At 38.2% G+C, this 15296-nt stretch overlaps 2 protein-coding genes across 4 annotated transcripts; both read left to right on the top strand.

Moving 5' to 3' along the window:
• The first annotated feature begins 196 nt into the window (after positions 1 to 196).
• Positions 197 to 3069, top strand: polr2h (RNA polymerase II, I and III subunit H). The gene is made up of 6 exons (XM_083970233.1): positions 197 to 365; positions 1174 to 1266; positions 1553 to 1636; positions 2066 to 2159; positions 2345 to 2428; positions 2714 to 3069. Exons 2-6 carry the CDS (start codon positions 1194 to 1196, stop codon positions 2829 to 2831), a joined length of 453 nt encoding a protein of 150 aa, XP_083826359.1. The 5' UTR covers positions 197 to 365; positions 1174 to 1193; the 3' UTR covers positions 2832 to 3069.
• A 2592-nt stretch (positions 3070 to 5661) lies between these two features.
• mfsd8l1 (major facilitator superfamily domain containing 8-like 1) lies at positions 5662 to 13884 on the top strand. Of its 3 annotated transcripts, none has more exons than XM_083969681.1 (13): positions 5662 to 5735; positions 5844 to 6096; positions 7826 to 8011; positions 8155 to 8217; positions 8465 to 8584; positions 8956 to 9035; positions 9118 to 9487; positions 9823 to 9896; positions 10050 to 10263; positions 10425 to 10547; positions 11043 to 11173; positions 12289 to 12395; positions 12517 to 13884. In XM_083969681.1, the coding sequence occupies exons 2-12, from the start codon at positions 6021 to 6023 to the stop codon at positions 12367 to 12369; spliced, it is 1518 nt and encodes a 505-aa protein (XP_083825807.1). In that variant the 5' UTR covers positions 5662 to 5735; positions 5844 to 6020; the 3' UTR covers positions 12370 to 12395; positions 12517 to 13884. The 3 variants fall into 3 exon arrangements, with proteins under 3 accessions (XP_083825807.1, XP_083825808.1, XP_083825806.1); XM_083969682.1 differs by having other exon boundaries at positions 5689 to 5731; XM_083969680.1 differs by having other exon boundaries at positions 5693 to 6096.
• The last annotated feature ends 1412 nt before the right edge of the window (positions 13885 to 15296 follow it).

The following is a 15296-nucleotide window of genomic DNA, read 5'->3' as shown; positions in this document are numbered from 1 at the left end:
AGGTGTAAAATTCAATAACATACTTCATCCAGTAAAGACGGCTAAGTAGCTATAACGTAAGCTTGCGTTTACATGTTTTAACCATTATGTGTGTTACGTATACTGTCCTTGCGTGTGTAATACACAATTCTGACATTATTTCCAATGATGCTAGCATGATTAGCAAGGAGGTTGCATTTTCAACCGGAAGTACTTTGCGTGTCACAGGTCGCGCACATTGTTCCTGCGCGGTACAGTTTGTTTCATATAGTAATGAATGAAGTGTCAGTCTAACGTGTTTTCTAGCATACAACCACAGAGAGAAACCGGGTTATTGCGACGTTGGAGTGTGCACAGACTAATACAAGAGCTCCGTCTTATTTGAGGTAAGTGGGAGAGGGGGAGTGTGTGTATTCAACATGCTAAAGCTAACAGCTAACCTGAACAGGATACGCTGCTAAAGTTGGTAGTTAACGTTATTAAAACTATGCTGGAATGAAAGAGATTAAAGACATTGCAACTTTGGCTAAAAGTCAAATTATGAATGGCAGCACCGTTGTTGGTCGAGTGAGTGTAGTAAAGAGTCAACAATGTTTTTACAATAGTTAAGAGTTGGTGTTCATGTCTCACATGGGCTACACTGAATTTGTCCTATTTTGGTCAGTGGGAGCCGGTGTATTGTTTTTAGTTGTGAGAATGCACTACCATTATGGATTTGAACGAGGTCCAGGACAAAAGGTGTGATGGACATTTATTGTATTCAAGTAAATGAATGTATCAGAGTGGTCTTAGTCATGTAAAACATTTAATCTCAATTATAATATTTTCAATCTTGGCAGTTTGTTTGATGTGATCTTGGTATGCAATTAGGTTTGATATAGTGCTAATGTTTGTTTACCATCATGCTGCTACCCTATCAATGCTTTGTTGCTTGAGGATAATTATTGTATAGCCTATTTGTCAGTGCACATGGCAATACACCATTAAACTATATAACACACTATTTTTTTTCTATCATGCTAATAGATAAATATTTACGTGTCATATAGATCTAGAAATGACAGATATTTAAGTCCTCATCATACGTGTGCAGCATTGAAGCCAGATGCCATCTACACATGCCATTCAATATTAATTTATTTTCCTTTTGTTCTTCCATTCTTTCTACCTACTTAATTTCTTGTTTCTTTCCAGGTTCATAGACCACAACAGAGATGGCTGGAATTCTGTTTGAAGACATCTTTGATGTAAAAGACATTGATCCAGATGGCAAGAAATTTGACAGAGGTTTGTGAAATGTATTTATTAAACAAGGCTGAAGAAGAGGGCATTCGAAGGCTTTGCATTCTATATGGTAACAGTCAATGGTCTCTACTTGCTGTATTACTTACTGTATATATTCAACATTGCTGTGAATAGTTAATCATCATACAGATTGCTTGTAAAAAATAATTAAAAATCATAAATTAAGTGTAGCATCCATCAAGCTGATGACCCAGGTGTTTTTTTTAATTATTATTTTTAGTGCAAATCAAAGCAGAGATATAATGGATGTGATTTTTCTTTGATGCAGTGTCTCGTCTACATTGTGAAAGTGAATCCTTCAAGATGGACCTCATTCTGGATGTGAACATACAGATCTATCCTGTCGATCTTGGTAAGAATGTAGCCTTTTGTCCTTTGTTTATTTTTAAAGATTGGAAATAAATTGTTGATTATGTCGCATTAGTCACAGTGTGATTCTTCTTTGTACTAAAACACAAGGCCATTAATTTACACCTTTTTTAAAAGTAAAAACCATCACCTGTCATTTGAAGAAAGTGATTGCTTAAATGTTTTGGGTATAGGCCTACTCACTGACTCTCACAACGTTTGACTTTTGTTTGCGAACTCTAGCACACATTTAGTTTAACTGTGTAATGTACCACTCCACTCCCAACCAAAAGTTTTATCTGAGCAGTAGATATCAGTGAACCTTGAGATACAGACACATAGAACCATGCATCAAAAACTCATCACTACCCAAGGTCCAATGGTACAGTGTCACGATAAACTCAGTCTGGTCTCCTGTCTCCATTTCATCAAGGTGACAAATTCAGACTGGTTATTGCCAGTACGTTATATGAAGATGGAACTCCAGATGATGGAGAGTATAATCCTCAGGATGACCGGCCGTCAAGGTATGACATTTGCTTTTCATGTTGATGTGTGTAATATTACCAACACATGCTGTTTGTTGAACATTTTTATCAAATGATCTAATAACATTTATCCGTAGTACTCTTAGGTCAACCCTTCCTTGAGGTATGAACTGTTTTTGCTGGCTAAGATTTGAGCTCTCATTTTACTCTGTTTAAATTTCCAGAGCGGACCAGTTTGACTACGTGATGTACGGGAAGGTTTACAAGATTGAAGGCGATGAGACTTCAACAGAAGCAGCCACACGCCTGTGAGTTATACATGTGTTAATAAAGCGTTTTAGCAAATTATATGATGATTCTAATGAATTTGGAACACAATACAACAAACATGATTATAAAATCTGCTATGGTCATTATTTACCTTGCCTGAAAAAAGCGTTATAGGTGTATCTATTATCAATAGGTCATAGTGAAAAGGGAATGCATGCACTTGCACATAAAAACTTTTGAGATAGTGACATGTACATCAGATATGGCCTATATATATAAGATAACATTATCTTATTAAGTTTCATCCATGTTTCTTCTTTCAGCTCTGCCTACGTGTCATACGGTGGCCTCCTCATGAGGCTGCAGGGAGATGCCAACAACCTTCACGGCTTTGAGGTGGACTCCAGGGTTTACCTCCTCATGAAGAAACTGGCCTTTTAAAACCCGACTCTGCCTGTCCTCTTACCCTGGTCCTTCCACCGCTGCAGTCAACCTTAAAGTCATACTGAGCTGCGGACTGAAAACATTTTTATTTCCAAGTCTGCAGCACATGGCCAAGAGCTCCGAGACCGGCTCACACACAGAACACATGGAGGATGTAGAAAATATGTTGTTTTTTACTCTTATAGTTATGAAAAGGTTCCTCCATGGAGAAGGACGGACTAAAGACTGTGATACTTAAAAGAAATACTACAACTTCCATCTGCTGGCAAACTGTAAATAAAGATTTTATACAAAAGGATTCTTTTCTGTCAATTGTCAGTCACCTTTTATCATTCATTCGTTATTAAAAAACACCCTTTTTCTTTAGTGTTTAAGCTCAAGTTGAAGTATAGAAGGAATAGATTTGATGCATGCTCAACACCTCTCTCCAGAAACAAGGTTCATCTAGGTAACAGCCTGTTGGTGCAAACTGAATGGTAAATCGACTGCAATTACATTGTGCTTTTAGTTAGACACCACTCAAATCACACCATAGAACATGTCATATTCACCCATTCACACACATTAATGAAACAGCCGTCAGTTGCAGTTTGGAGATCTGAATATTGCACAGGGACACCACCATCCCTCTGATTTAATGGACGCCCCACTCCACCTCCTTAGCCGCAGCTGCTCCTTTATTACAGTACTAATGAGAAGTATTCAGTCATATGGAGTAGCTGGAACATTTATCTGCAAGGTGCTGCTTCCAGTTAATTGCAGTTTTTAAATCATTTTTTCTAAGACCCAGTGCGTGGCTGTCTGCTATCTTTTTTGCTTTAGATTTTTTTCATCTAAAACCTAATTTTTATTGCTTTGTGTTCATGAAAAATCCTTCAACCAAACAGCCTCGGCTTGCTGAACTTGAGATCTTGACTTGATACTCTGCAAGTATTTTAGGAAATTAAATTATTTTGCTCCCAGCTTACAGATGGGACGTCATTACCCGAGCTGCCATAGGCAACTGTTCTATATTTGCTTGGACTGCAGCAAACTAAAATGTGGACTCTGGGTGGACAGAAAATTGAATTAGGGGGTGAAGAGGCAGCATTTGTGTGCAACACAGGCTCCTCAATGTCAGCGGTAATGGATGTCACAGGATGGAGCATAACACTGCCAATGACTCACAGACTCCTGATATCTGCTTGGAAATGTTTTTCATTTGGGGAAACATTTGGAGTGATGCTGTAACATGAACATGTAGCCTTTAGGGGGGGGGGGGGGGGGGGGGGTATATTGCATACTGTTTAACACAGATGTTCCTTAATATCATATGACACCTGAGCAAGTGCTTACTCGTGCAAATATCAACTAATCTTATAATGTGACAGCAGTGCAATGGGTCAAATCATGCAGGTACAGGTCAGGAGCTTCAGTTAATGCTCACATCAAACATGAGAAATGTCCCTGTGGTGGAATGTGAAATGAAGAGGTGCTGTAATATAGAATTTCCCTAAAGGGACAATCAGTCTAAAGTCTAAAGTCTAGAAATGAGGGGAAATTTGATCACGGTGGCGTGAGCTGTTTTACTTCTGATCCCCTGGGATTGTCACACTTTAGAGTTTACTCAGAATGGTGTGAAAAACAAAAAATTGCGAGAGGCAGTTCTCTGGTCAGAGTCAACACATTACTGAGAGGCTGCTTTCTTTCTTTAGGCCTCATAATACCAATCAATTATCATTTGAATCACATAGCCTATATGACATTGCTGATCATGTGCACACTTATATGGTTTCAAATGACCATCTTCTAATAGATATTTCCACCATAATAATACACCATGAGCAAAACCCGTCTCAAACAATATTCATGATGACAATGACATTAGTGTCCTTCGGTGGCCTCCCTATAGTCACCAGATCTGAATCCAATTGAACATCTTTGGGGTGTGGTATGATGTGCAGCTGACAATGTGCAATATGTGATCACAATTCAATATTTTGCATCAGAGAAGTTATTCTAGAGAAAAAAGTCTCAGAAATCTTTAAAATCACCATCATGGGATGCAAATTAGAGTTTGTACCTCTGATGCATCATGATGACATATTTTGAGTCTCTGGTTCACATGTCCACTTGGTTAAGGGTTAGGGTCAGCCATATAGTTCACTGGAAATTTGGTTCATTTGTTGGCATGGATATCTAATTCAAAGTAAGCTCCCTGCAACCTCCTAAGGCACATTATGTTATGACATGCACCTTTTTGAACCTTTGATATGTTGCAGTTGATAATAGTCCATATTATTGTTGTTTTTATATTCATTGTGATTTACTTTGTTTTAACATAATATTAAAGAAAGATAAAACAATAGTATTTTTCTATTTCAACTTCTTCCAAGATGACTTTCTACTGCACCTTAAGATGTGTGTTCACCCACTTCAGTCTTTTGAATGACTTCCTTCATTTTGCTGTGACAATAAATGACATGACTCTTGCTTTGGCTCAGTGTCAGTCAAGTGACTACACAGAATGATCAGATAAAGCATTGAGGGATCCGCGTTTTTGGCTTGGCCATGGTGTTTGTTGTTCAGTATAGATTTTTCTTTGGTTTCTGTTTTTATTATAAGCACAATAACCCAATATCAAAACATAACAATTTAAATGACATAAGAGGGGAAATAAGATTTATTAAAATTGGAAAATAAATAAATAATTAAATAATATAAATTGATAATAAAGTAGATCTGGAGCCAACAAATAATTTGGATATCAGCAAAAACGTTTCCATAGGCCATCCTATACAAGCTGGACCAATTGAGTCGACAGGAAGTGATGTAGGTTGGCTGTAATCTCTGCTGTAACTGCGCAGGAGCGACTCGGGTGCACTCACTTGTGCAATGTTTGCAGAGCTGCAGGTTCCGTAGGTATTTTACCTGTGGAAGGAGTTTGTTTCGCCTTACGGAAATTAACTTGAGTCGATCCTATTTCACCGTGAACAATATGCCTTTCTGTCTTATGCATTTCTCCAACAGGACGCTGGCAGACTTGTTTGTATAGCTATGTCCTCGCTGTCGGCTGTAATTGGAAGCACCGCACTCAGGATTATGTCAGATGCGGTGTTTAGTGGAGAGACAACCATGGAAATGTATGTTGGAGAAGAATGAACTGTGGACAGTCGAAGTGTAGACAGGTTGGAAAAGACAAATACGATGGATTATAAGCGGAAAAGGAAGCTGACATTCTTCACTATTGGGCTCATTTTCCTTCTCAGCGGTGTGGAATATGGTGAGATCTATTTTTGGGATGTTGTCGTAACCCTCCTGTGAACGTCTAAATGTTTGAATGCGTGTAATAACAACAAAGTCATATTTCATTATGAAGCTGTTGTAGATTAAGGCAGACATAGGCTATGCTACAGTACATTTAAAACCAGTGTGTTAAAGAGACTGAATTTGCCTAATCACTGTCACACTTTGGGGATATGGAGCAGACAGTAACTTGATGATGTGCGTATCTGGTCATCCGCCTATTCTATTCTTTTTCTTCTTCTTCTTTTCTTTTTTATTTGAAGACTTGGAAATAATACAAGAAGTAAGGGGGAGTCAAAAACCTCCCACTGCAGCCTCAACCTTACAAAAACAAGTCTGTCAGGTCCAGTGAATTGTTTGTTTCTAAAAACAGCTTGTGCAATGGTCTGGCTGTTTCCTCCCTAGCTACTTTGCAATACTTGGATGTTCCTGATCCCTACTCTAGAATGGACAGAATTGAAGTCAAACTTTAGTTTTAGTCAGCACATTACATGGGCCTAGTTAACTCAAATGTCACTTAAAGCCATGATTGAAATTATGGTCGCCATATGTAGGCCTAATAAAAACATTAAAAGAAAAAAACGCTGATCAAATGCTACTGAATATTTGGTTCTTTATTTTGGAAGGTGTATAAAATCATATGCTCTTATAGTGGTGTCCAAATGTCTCTATTTTGGGCCCTCTTCGACTTTTAGACCCAGCTGAAAAGACATAAGTGTAAGCAATCTCACAGAACGGCCTGATTGCTTTGCTTTGCAGCTCACTGTAATGGAATCAAGTAAAATATGCTGTAACAAATCGAGCCTATGCAGGGGGTTATATATTCTTTTGCTTGCTCAGTGCAAATGAAATGTCCGAGAAACATGTGACAACAAAGCAAAAGTCCATGTGCATGACAAGTAGGCTAGTAGTAGTTTTACCACTCTCACATAAAAAGTGTCTCAGAGTGATTCAACCATAACATTCCTGCAGATGTCAAGAAAATTTGAGCAATTATTTCCTGTCTGGAATTTGCTGAGAACTTATTTCATTGTGTGTCTTCAGACCCTGAAATTGAATTTGTGTTGTAGTGGATCAGCACTGTCCTTTGTTTATGTGATAATATGTCTGGAATGACTAGCGGGGACACGAAGCTGCAGCTCAAGTTAAATTCACAGTGTAGGCTTCTCGTGTAGTAGCCTAGCTCTTGCAGTAGCCTATAGCACTATAAAGGAAAACACGACAGACAGACATCATCTGAGGCCTCGCACCACCCCCATCTTTGCTTCCCTCTGGATCTTCATTCAACAACATGAAACACAAGCACTAATTAAAAAGAATTAATACCACTACACATGAAGTAAAAAGTATTGCGTTAACTTATGGTAATTAAGCCGACTAAGTGAGGTCATTTTGGTCACAATGTGATGCTAATGCATCTTTGTTGTGATTATCTGTTATTATGCTCATACAAGTGCAGTGTGGGTGGTGTATTTCCAAAGCATCTGCTAAGAGATGACTCAGTAATATATACATTGTCATTGCACCCTATTAATAAGCCCAAAGCCTTGTTGAAATGATAAGTAAACTATGCTTGGATTTTTTAAACTCTTTTTGACAGGCATGTACCTGTTTTTAAAAGCAAATATTGAAGAATGGCAATATTTTATAGGATACTGGCCTTCAATGAAACTGAAAACTAATGCCCCTCACTTCTGTCTCCACAGCTGTAATATTGCCCACAATATGGATGTACTTGCAGACTTTAGATGCAGCACCTTACTTCCTGGGTTTGGCCCTGTCAGCATTCAGCTTGAGTGGCCTCCTGTCAGGACCGCTCTTTGGCCACTTGTCTGACAGAACACGAACGACCAAGAAGCTCATCTTGTTTGCCAATATTTTTGAGATAGTTGGTGAGTTTTCTTTACTCAGAGAACAACAACTGAGTTTAACGTGGTGATGTTGCAGTTTTAAGTTAAGCATTTACACATGGTCCATTTGAAGTTTAATGTTTTACCATTAACTTTGTTGTTCTTCTGCTCCTTTTACTCTCCAGGTAATTTCATGTATTTCATGGGCTACTCCAAGTGGCTCTTACTGTCAAGCAGATTGGTAGCAGGTCAGTATGTACAAAATAATACTGGTACCCATGATCCATTTAGCAGATTGGATGCCTGTAGATTACAGTACATCAGTCATCCCAAACAGCATAGCTTGGCAAGATCAAGTACTCTCATCTGAAAAGACACAAGTTCACATCACGTAATGATGATGTATATCACTTTCTGACCAGGACGCAGAGCTCCAGGTTTCAATCTCAGTGTTTCAGTCATGACAGTTTCTAATGAAATATGTATTTTCTTCAGGCATTGGCACGGGTGCCGGCTCATCTATCTTTGGCTTCCTGACCAGAAGCACTGCTCCGGAGGATCGTGCTACAGTGTTTGCTGCTGTTATGGCATGTCGACAAGCTGGCCTTCTGATTGGTTAGTCTTCTCCCTGTTCTCTGCTGGCAAATATCAGAGGCCGCCTGCTGATCATTTGGATTGCATGTTATGAATTGTAATGGACCTTTATCCTTTGCATGGAAAATATCACAAGATTCCCGCTGCTTTCCCAGATTTGAATGAGCAGAGATCACTGGCAGTCGAGCCTCCTGACACGTTTCACATAATGAATGTTCATAGGACATTAATGAAAGGTCACGGGCAATTACATACAATGAATCAAACAAAAAGACTCTTTGATTGTACTTCCTTTTGAGATTCATTTGCTGCTTACCCAGACTATGTAGAGTGATTCATTGTGGTGTTTTACATATGGTTAAATACATGTTTTTACTTTGTGGTTGACACAGGTCCAGCATTTAATATCTTCCTGAGGCTGTGTGATTTCCACGTGGGTCCTTTTGTGGTTAATAAATACACTGCACCTGGGGTAAGGACAAAAGTTTGGTACTTTGTCCCTTAGTAGCATATTCTTGCACAAGCCGTAACACTTCTCCTTCGCCACCTTGCAGTTGTTCATGTGCCTGCTGTGGATTCTCATCCAGCTGGTGGTGGTCTTCATGTACTGGGACCTACCACCTCTGGAAAGAAAGAAGGCACAGGATAGTTCAGCAAGCAAGAGCGAGGAAGAAGAGCACGAGCGAGGGTTCGCGGAAGATGAGGAAGAGGAAAATGCTGAGGAAGATGATGAGGGAAAGCCACTAATGAGGTCCCAAGAGCTACAGGGCTCCTATGGCTCAGTGGTGACACCCAGCCCCTCAGGAGACAACATCTCTGCCGCCTCCAATGCCAGGCCCAATCATATCTCCCCACCTCCCTCTCCACCGCCGTCAGGAACCCAAGAGTCTCCCAGCTCCTTTAAGAATTTCAGCATATCCCGAGGTAAACAACAGTTAATTAGGTAAATAAGTGAATTTCTTCTGAAAGCCTTCTCAAACCTTCCTACCTAAGTGGCTTCTATTTATTTCTATACAGTGTAAGAGTGGATTAGTAGACAAATTGCTTTGATTGACTAATTAAGTAAACAGGTAAACATGTGTCAAAAAAAAGTACATCCAATTTTCTCAAACAACAAAGTGTGGTACTGTATGTCATTTAAAGTGGTGGAAATTCCAGTACACAACTTAATTTATCTCTCTCACGCCCTGTGTCTTTCTGCTCTGGCCTTGCGGTCCTTTGTCTGTCTCCTCTCTCCAATTTTCTTTTGGCCCCTGTAGAGTTCCTGAGAGAAGAGGTGGTTGTGCTGCTGGCTGCTCAGTTCATCACTCTCTTCAACCAGACAGCATTGGAGGTGTAGTAAAGTTTATTTCCCCTTTATATTTCCTAAATCAGTCCTCACTTGTTTAATCTTAGTGCAGTGCAGTGATTTAAAATGACAAAATATGTTTAAAGCAAATTAGAGACTGTGAGACTTGTATGAACTCTTCACTGTTCCCCTCCTCAGACCATGGTGACTCCAATGACTCAGAAGTACTTTGGCTACGGGGAGCTGGAGAACAGCGTGATGTACTGTCTCTGCGGCGTGGAGGTGATCGCCGGCTTCCTCTTTGTGCGCTGGCTGAGCCGGCGTGTTGCCGAGAGGGTGGTCCTAGCCATCGGTTTGGCCATCTGCAACATCTCTGGTGTCTGGTGCCTCATCTTCCTGGCCAACCCACTAGGTCGGCCAGCACTGCAATTTAAGTTATTATTCAGCACTGTCAAGTCTGGGTACACATACTCAACATATGGCCTGAACTAGATCCAAAGTAAGCACTACTCCGCATATGAGTCATCTTTAATCACTGTTTTCTCTTCCATTGCACTTTTGTGTGTCCTGTAGGTGGGTTTCCATGGCAGCTGACTGAGTTCGTCATTGGGGTGTTTCTGCAGGTTTTGGGTTTGCCATTTGTAGCTGTGGCCCAAGTTTCCCTGTTCTCCAAAGTCACTGCTGAGAAGACGCAAGGTGAGAAATGTCACCATCTAGTGGACACAGGGACACATTGCTTTTTGAATGGTAGCCTATGGGGTGTGAGAGTAAACACCCAATACACAGCTGCTGTGTATTGGGTGTTTAAAATTTTTTAATAAGTCTATGTTTTAAGCTTGTTTGTAGCGGAAGCTCCCAGCACTGCTTTTCCTGGTCCGTCCAAATCTCTCGCGATTTGCATTGACACCCAGTTCACGGCTCCGCAAATCGCGCGAGATTCTGGCAGAGCAACACTGGGAGCTTCCCATGAGGTAGCAACAGGCCCAAGGCAGGTTCTGCAAAAAAAAAAATCTCACGTCCACCCCCCCCCCCCAAGAACTCTGGCGGTGGTTTGAAAAACCCTGGTATATAATATTCTTTTGCCTCTTTACAGGTCATTCAAAGTGTTTCATGAAGAATAAGTGTTTTAAATTCAGTGGCAGTGGGTTTCATTGAATTTTATGAATTAATTTGTTGTCTTTTGATTTGTAGGATTCAGTCAGGGGGTGCGGCGCTCAGTGGGAGGTCTAGCTACCATCCTGGGCCCTCTGTGGGCCGGTGGCCTTACTGAGAACATGTATATCATGTTGGGGGTGATGATGGCACTGCTGGCGCTGCTAACGGTAAGTGACAGAAAATATTTAATCATCTGATCTAATCTGAAAATTAGATGACAAATTTTTTGTTTCTCCTGAGTTGGGAACTTGCAGAATCTCCACAAATATAAATATTAATTCAACATTAAAAGCATATAGTCTAATCTCCAGCACATTACCAATTTCCATTTATTCGATGTGAGTGATGTTACTGTGTGTGAGAGGATAATTAAAATGAATCCCCACACCCTCTTGTCGCCCAACACTTTTGCCTTCGGCTCATATAAATAAAAATAGACAAGTACTCTTTGGTTTGCCCCCACTGCCCATGTGGCAGTGTTGAAAATCGGACCCTGTAATTTGTGTAAATGTGCATCTCATTCCCTTTTTGAGCCAAAATTACAGTGAGAATCTAATTGGGACAAATAAGAAACAAACAAACAACAGTAAACAGTTTAACGTTAGGAATAGTAGATGTGAGTTGACATCTTATAGCTAGGAGCTTTACTTGGATTAGGGAACAAACAAGCATAACAAAATGCTTATAAAGCTTGAAATGAAGCGTGAGCAAACCACAGCCCGACGAGCAAATGTTTCCACTATCACAGAGAAATAAGAAAACAAAACCAAGCTGTGTGCCTGTGAGGGACACACTAACTGTGTGTGCACTTAAAATCAGGTAAAAGGAAGCCATACAGTTCCAAACTGGCTGCACCACGAGGCTCCGTTCACAGCCCTGTCTTTTGTTTTTCATTATTTTCTCTCTAAAGGATGTTATTATAAAAAAATATATTTCAACTTTGAAGTTTTCAGCATTCACTCAGCAGCAGTCCTATTTAATAATTACCATTTAATATACTGTAGCTTTGTGCTACAATTAATTTTTAAAAAAAGTGTTTAAAATGTGGGATGTATTTTTCTTTGGATTCACAGTAGCTCTTCTTTTTGTTGTCCTTGGTGAAATATTAGAGAAAGACCTTTTAGGAATCAAACCTTTAATTCAATCCTGAGAAACTTTGGTGGAAAAAAATAGCAAAGCCGTGACCGGAAGGTAGATAACAGAAAACATTATAGAAGGGAGGCTTCTCACCAAACAGCTTATCACGTTTTGCATTAATAGTGATGTAATATTTTTAATGCAGATGATGCTGGCTTTCTCATATGAGCGCCTGGTTGAGCCTGCTGCTGAGGAGGACGCTGACAGCCCAGACAGTTGTGGGTAATCCGATGGGAAAAGTGGATATGGAAGGTAGCTATTGCAGTGCAATACATGTACAGTCAATTTTAAATCTAAATATGAGTCAGATGGTTTTTACGTGGTCTTCTAATCTAATCCTTCATTTTCCTCTTTTTCTGCACACGCCCAACAGTGCATACCTCACCATCGTTAAGAGTGGTTCGTTAAACCTGGGACTTCTCTGCTTTTGTGTGGAGAGGCAGATGAAAGAACTGTGTATATTTATATTTCCCATGGAAATATAGAATTCTGATGGCACCACATGTGCAAGCTTTGGCTGAAAACTGTTCACGTCCGTTTTTGTGCTACACAGCACCAACTTGCATCATAAGTTTTTTTTAAACGGTTAAATTAATTAACATGGAAAATCGTGGTGGATTTTGTGGACCGATTACTTTGTGCTGCAGCTGGAGAATCTATTAGCTGTTTAGCCTTTCTACTTATTACCTCATCTCCTGAACAAATAGGCTTTCAGAATATTTTACCAGCCCCCGGAACAGAACCGTCTTGGTAAAATTACCACTTGTAATGTTTGTTTTTTTTGTATGTAATGTTCAAAACATGGCTTTATTCTCATCTGAAGTGAAATACACAAATATTTTGGCCAGGCTTTTACTTTGCAGATTTATCAGATGGATTTTAACCTTGGTTCTTGATTAACAATTATTTAATCTACATCTGAATTAAAGAAAGTTTCACCTTGCACACACCTCAGTAAGCTCATGTTTGATTTTTTGGTCTTTGCAAATTGTAATTATTCAAAGTTTTCAGAGCAATGTTTGGGTTAACCTCTGCAAAAGAGCTACTAACACTAACATAAAAGAATTGAATTGATGTGGCTTTTAATAAAATTCTCAGGGAACCATCAAATACTTGCAGTCTTTGTTGTGCAAATGGTCACATCAGGAGATATTACACTTTGGCTCAACATCTTCCATCAGTAAATTAATTCTATAAATATTGAAATCTGCCTTAAATATATATATATATATATATATATATATGTTGATATCTCTCCGCACCTAGCTGAAGATGGTGATCTGCCTGGTGTCTGGTGTAAAGGCTGCTACATGATAAAATAAGTTTCTGACTTTAACAAGAGCTGAGCAATACAAATTTCTGATGCTTTGATGGAGATGTAGTACATATTTTCAACACAGGTGGGCGCTCTCAGTCTTTGTTCCAAAGTATGTGGTCCCCACTGTTTGATGTGTTAATGCGTGATCCATGTCAGCTAGAATATTTCTGAAGTGCACTAGGCTACTACAAAAAAAACACATTTAGGGAAAAACTTCTAGTTGTTGTTTCAGGTTGTGGCACAGGAAAAACACATCTATCAATCTTTTTCTTTTAATGTTTAGATTTTTGTTTTTCCAATTTCTTCCGATTTTATATTCACAGACACCAAAAATATGTTATGAACTGAGGGTATTTATTTCTTTATTTATTATGTTTTTATTTATGAGATCTCTTGTGGGCACCTAACATGTACATTCTTTTTTTTTTTTGTATTTCTTGTCTATAATACAAAAGATAAACTTTCACCACAGTTGACTGGCTTGTGTTTTGTTCTATTGGAATGGTTATGTTTGGAAGGTTTCACCTACGGAACTGGGAGTATGTTTTTGTGAAAGATTTTTTAGTAAAACAATAAAAAAAATTATCATTACAATTTGTGGTAGTTAGGTATATTTTGTTAAAAAAAAAGAAAAAGTAAAATGTTAAATGATTATATAAAAAATATTTCTTTTCCTGTTTAAGGTCATTCAACTCATGTCAAAATTATATATTTATTCATATATATATTTTAATATATTAAATCATTTTGGTATCTGTAGATATTTGATTATTACATTTTAAAGAAACCATAAACAAAATACTGAACAAATATTGTTTGATGGATAGTTTAGTGCCAATATATGTTTCGGTTATAATGGACCTTTTCTTTCAATTTATTATCTTTCTTATATTTCTCTACATTGAAAATGTTAGAATAATTGCTTTTGTGTGTGGATTTAATAAATAAATGTTTTATTTTATTTTTACAAACTCTGACTTAAAATACATTTCTGAAAATTAAGTTCTCTTGAGCATGTCTTTGAATACAGTATAACATGTGATGTATACTTTAGTAAATATTTTCAGTAATTTAATACTTTTAGCAAAATATAAATATGTCAAATAAAATGAAAATAAATAGAAAAAAGACATCATAGTAGTTTTAATAGAATAAATAAGTGTATCATGAATAACAGAAAATAGTCTAAAAAATTAAATGAGCATAAATAAATAAAAATGACAAACTTTTGTAATATTTGTGGTATGAAAATATTTAAAGCATGCAGAAATGTTTTTCATATTATTCTCGGGTTGTAACAGATGATTTTGCTTGCTAAAGAAATAACTGAATTACTCAAATTGTTATTTGTCAAATCTGCAGTATTTAAAATATATAAGTGTTTTTGTGCTCATATTTCAAATCTGAAATATGCCTTTTTTATAAAAAAAAAATACATTAATTTTCAAAACAGTTAAGTAAAGTAACTGGAATTATAACTGTTCATGAATAGGAAAAAAGTTAGCCAACAAGAAATGTAATTAAATAAAAGTACACAAAAAAGTAAAAAAAAAAAAAAAAAAAAAAAAAAAGCCACACAGAAAACAATCTCAGATCACAACAAGTGGACGAGGCTCCACTTGGGGTCGCTGTGACCTAACTGACCTAGCATATTCCTCGCTCATGACGACATGTTGTCTCGACGTGGAAGTCGAAGGGGCGGGGCCTGAACCGTGAACTTTAGTTGAACCCATTTTGGTTGTCGGGCGGGGCTGACTCAGAAACGTTACGACACAGGGCCAGTAACAGAGATATTTTGGGCTTTTGATTTTTATTTTTTTTATTTTTTTTTCTCT

This window comes from Trachurus trachurus, assembly GCF_905171665.1.
Source record: "Trachurus trachurus genome assembly, chromosome: 4".
NCBI lineage: Eukaryota > Metazoa > Chordata > Actinopteri > Carangiformes > Carangidae > Trachurus > Trachurus trachurus.
Note: the sequence above shows the minus strand (reverse complement) of the source record. Positions and strands in the feature narration are given on the sequence as shown.

Coding starts and splice junctions, on each gene's coding strand:
- polr2h (XM_083970233.1), top strand. CDS start 1,194: ATGGCTGGAATTCTGTTTGAAGACATCTTTGATGTAAAAGACATTGAT. Junction 1,637..2,065: donor GATCTATCCTGTCGATCTTG/GTAAGAATGTAG, acceptor CATTTCATCAAG/GTGACAAATTCAGACTGGTT. Junction 2,160..2,344: donor CAGGATGACCGGCCGTCAAG/GTATGACATTTG, acceptor TTAAATTTCCAG/AGCGGACCAGTTTGACTACG.
- mfsd8l1 (XM_083969681.1), top strand. CDS start 6,021: ATGGATTATAAGCGGAAAAGGAAGCTGACATTCTTCACTATTGGGCTC. Junction 10,264..10,424: donor CTTCCTGGCCAACCCACTAG/GTCGGCCAGCAC, acceptor TGTGTCCTGTAG/GTGGGTTTCCATGGCAGCTG. Junction 10,548..11,042: donor CACTGCTGAGAAGACGCAAG/GTGAGAAATGTC, acceptor TTTGATTTGTAG/GATTCAGTCAGGGGGTGCGG.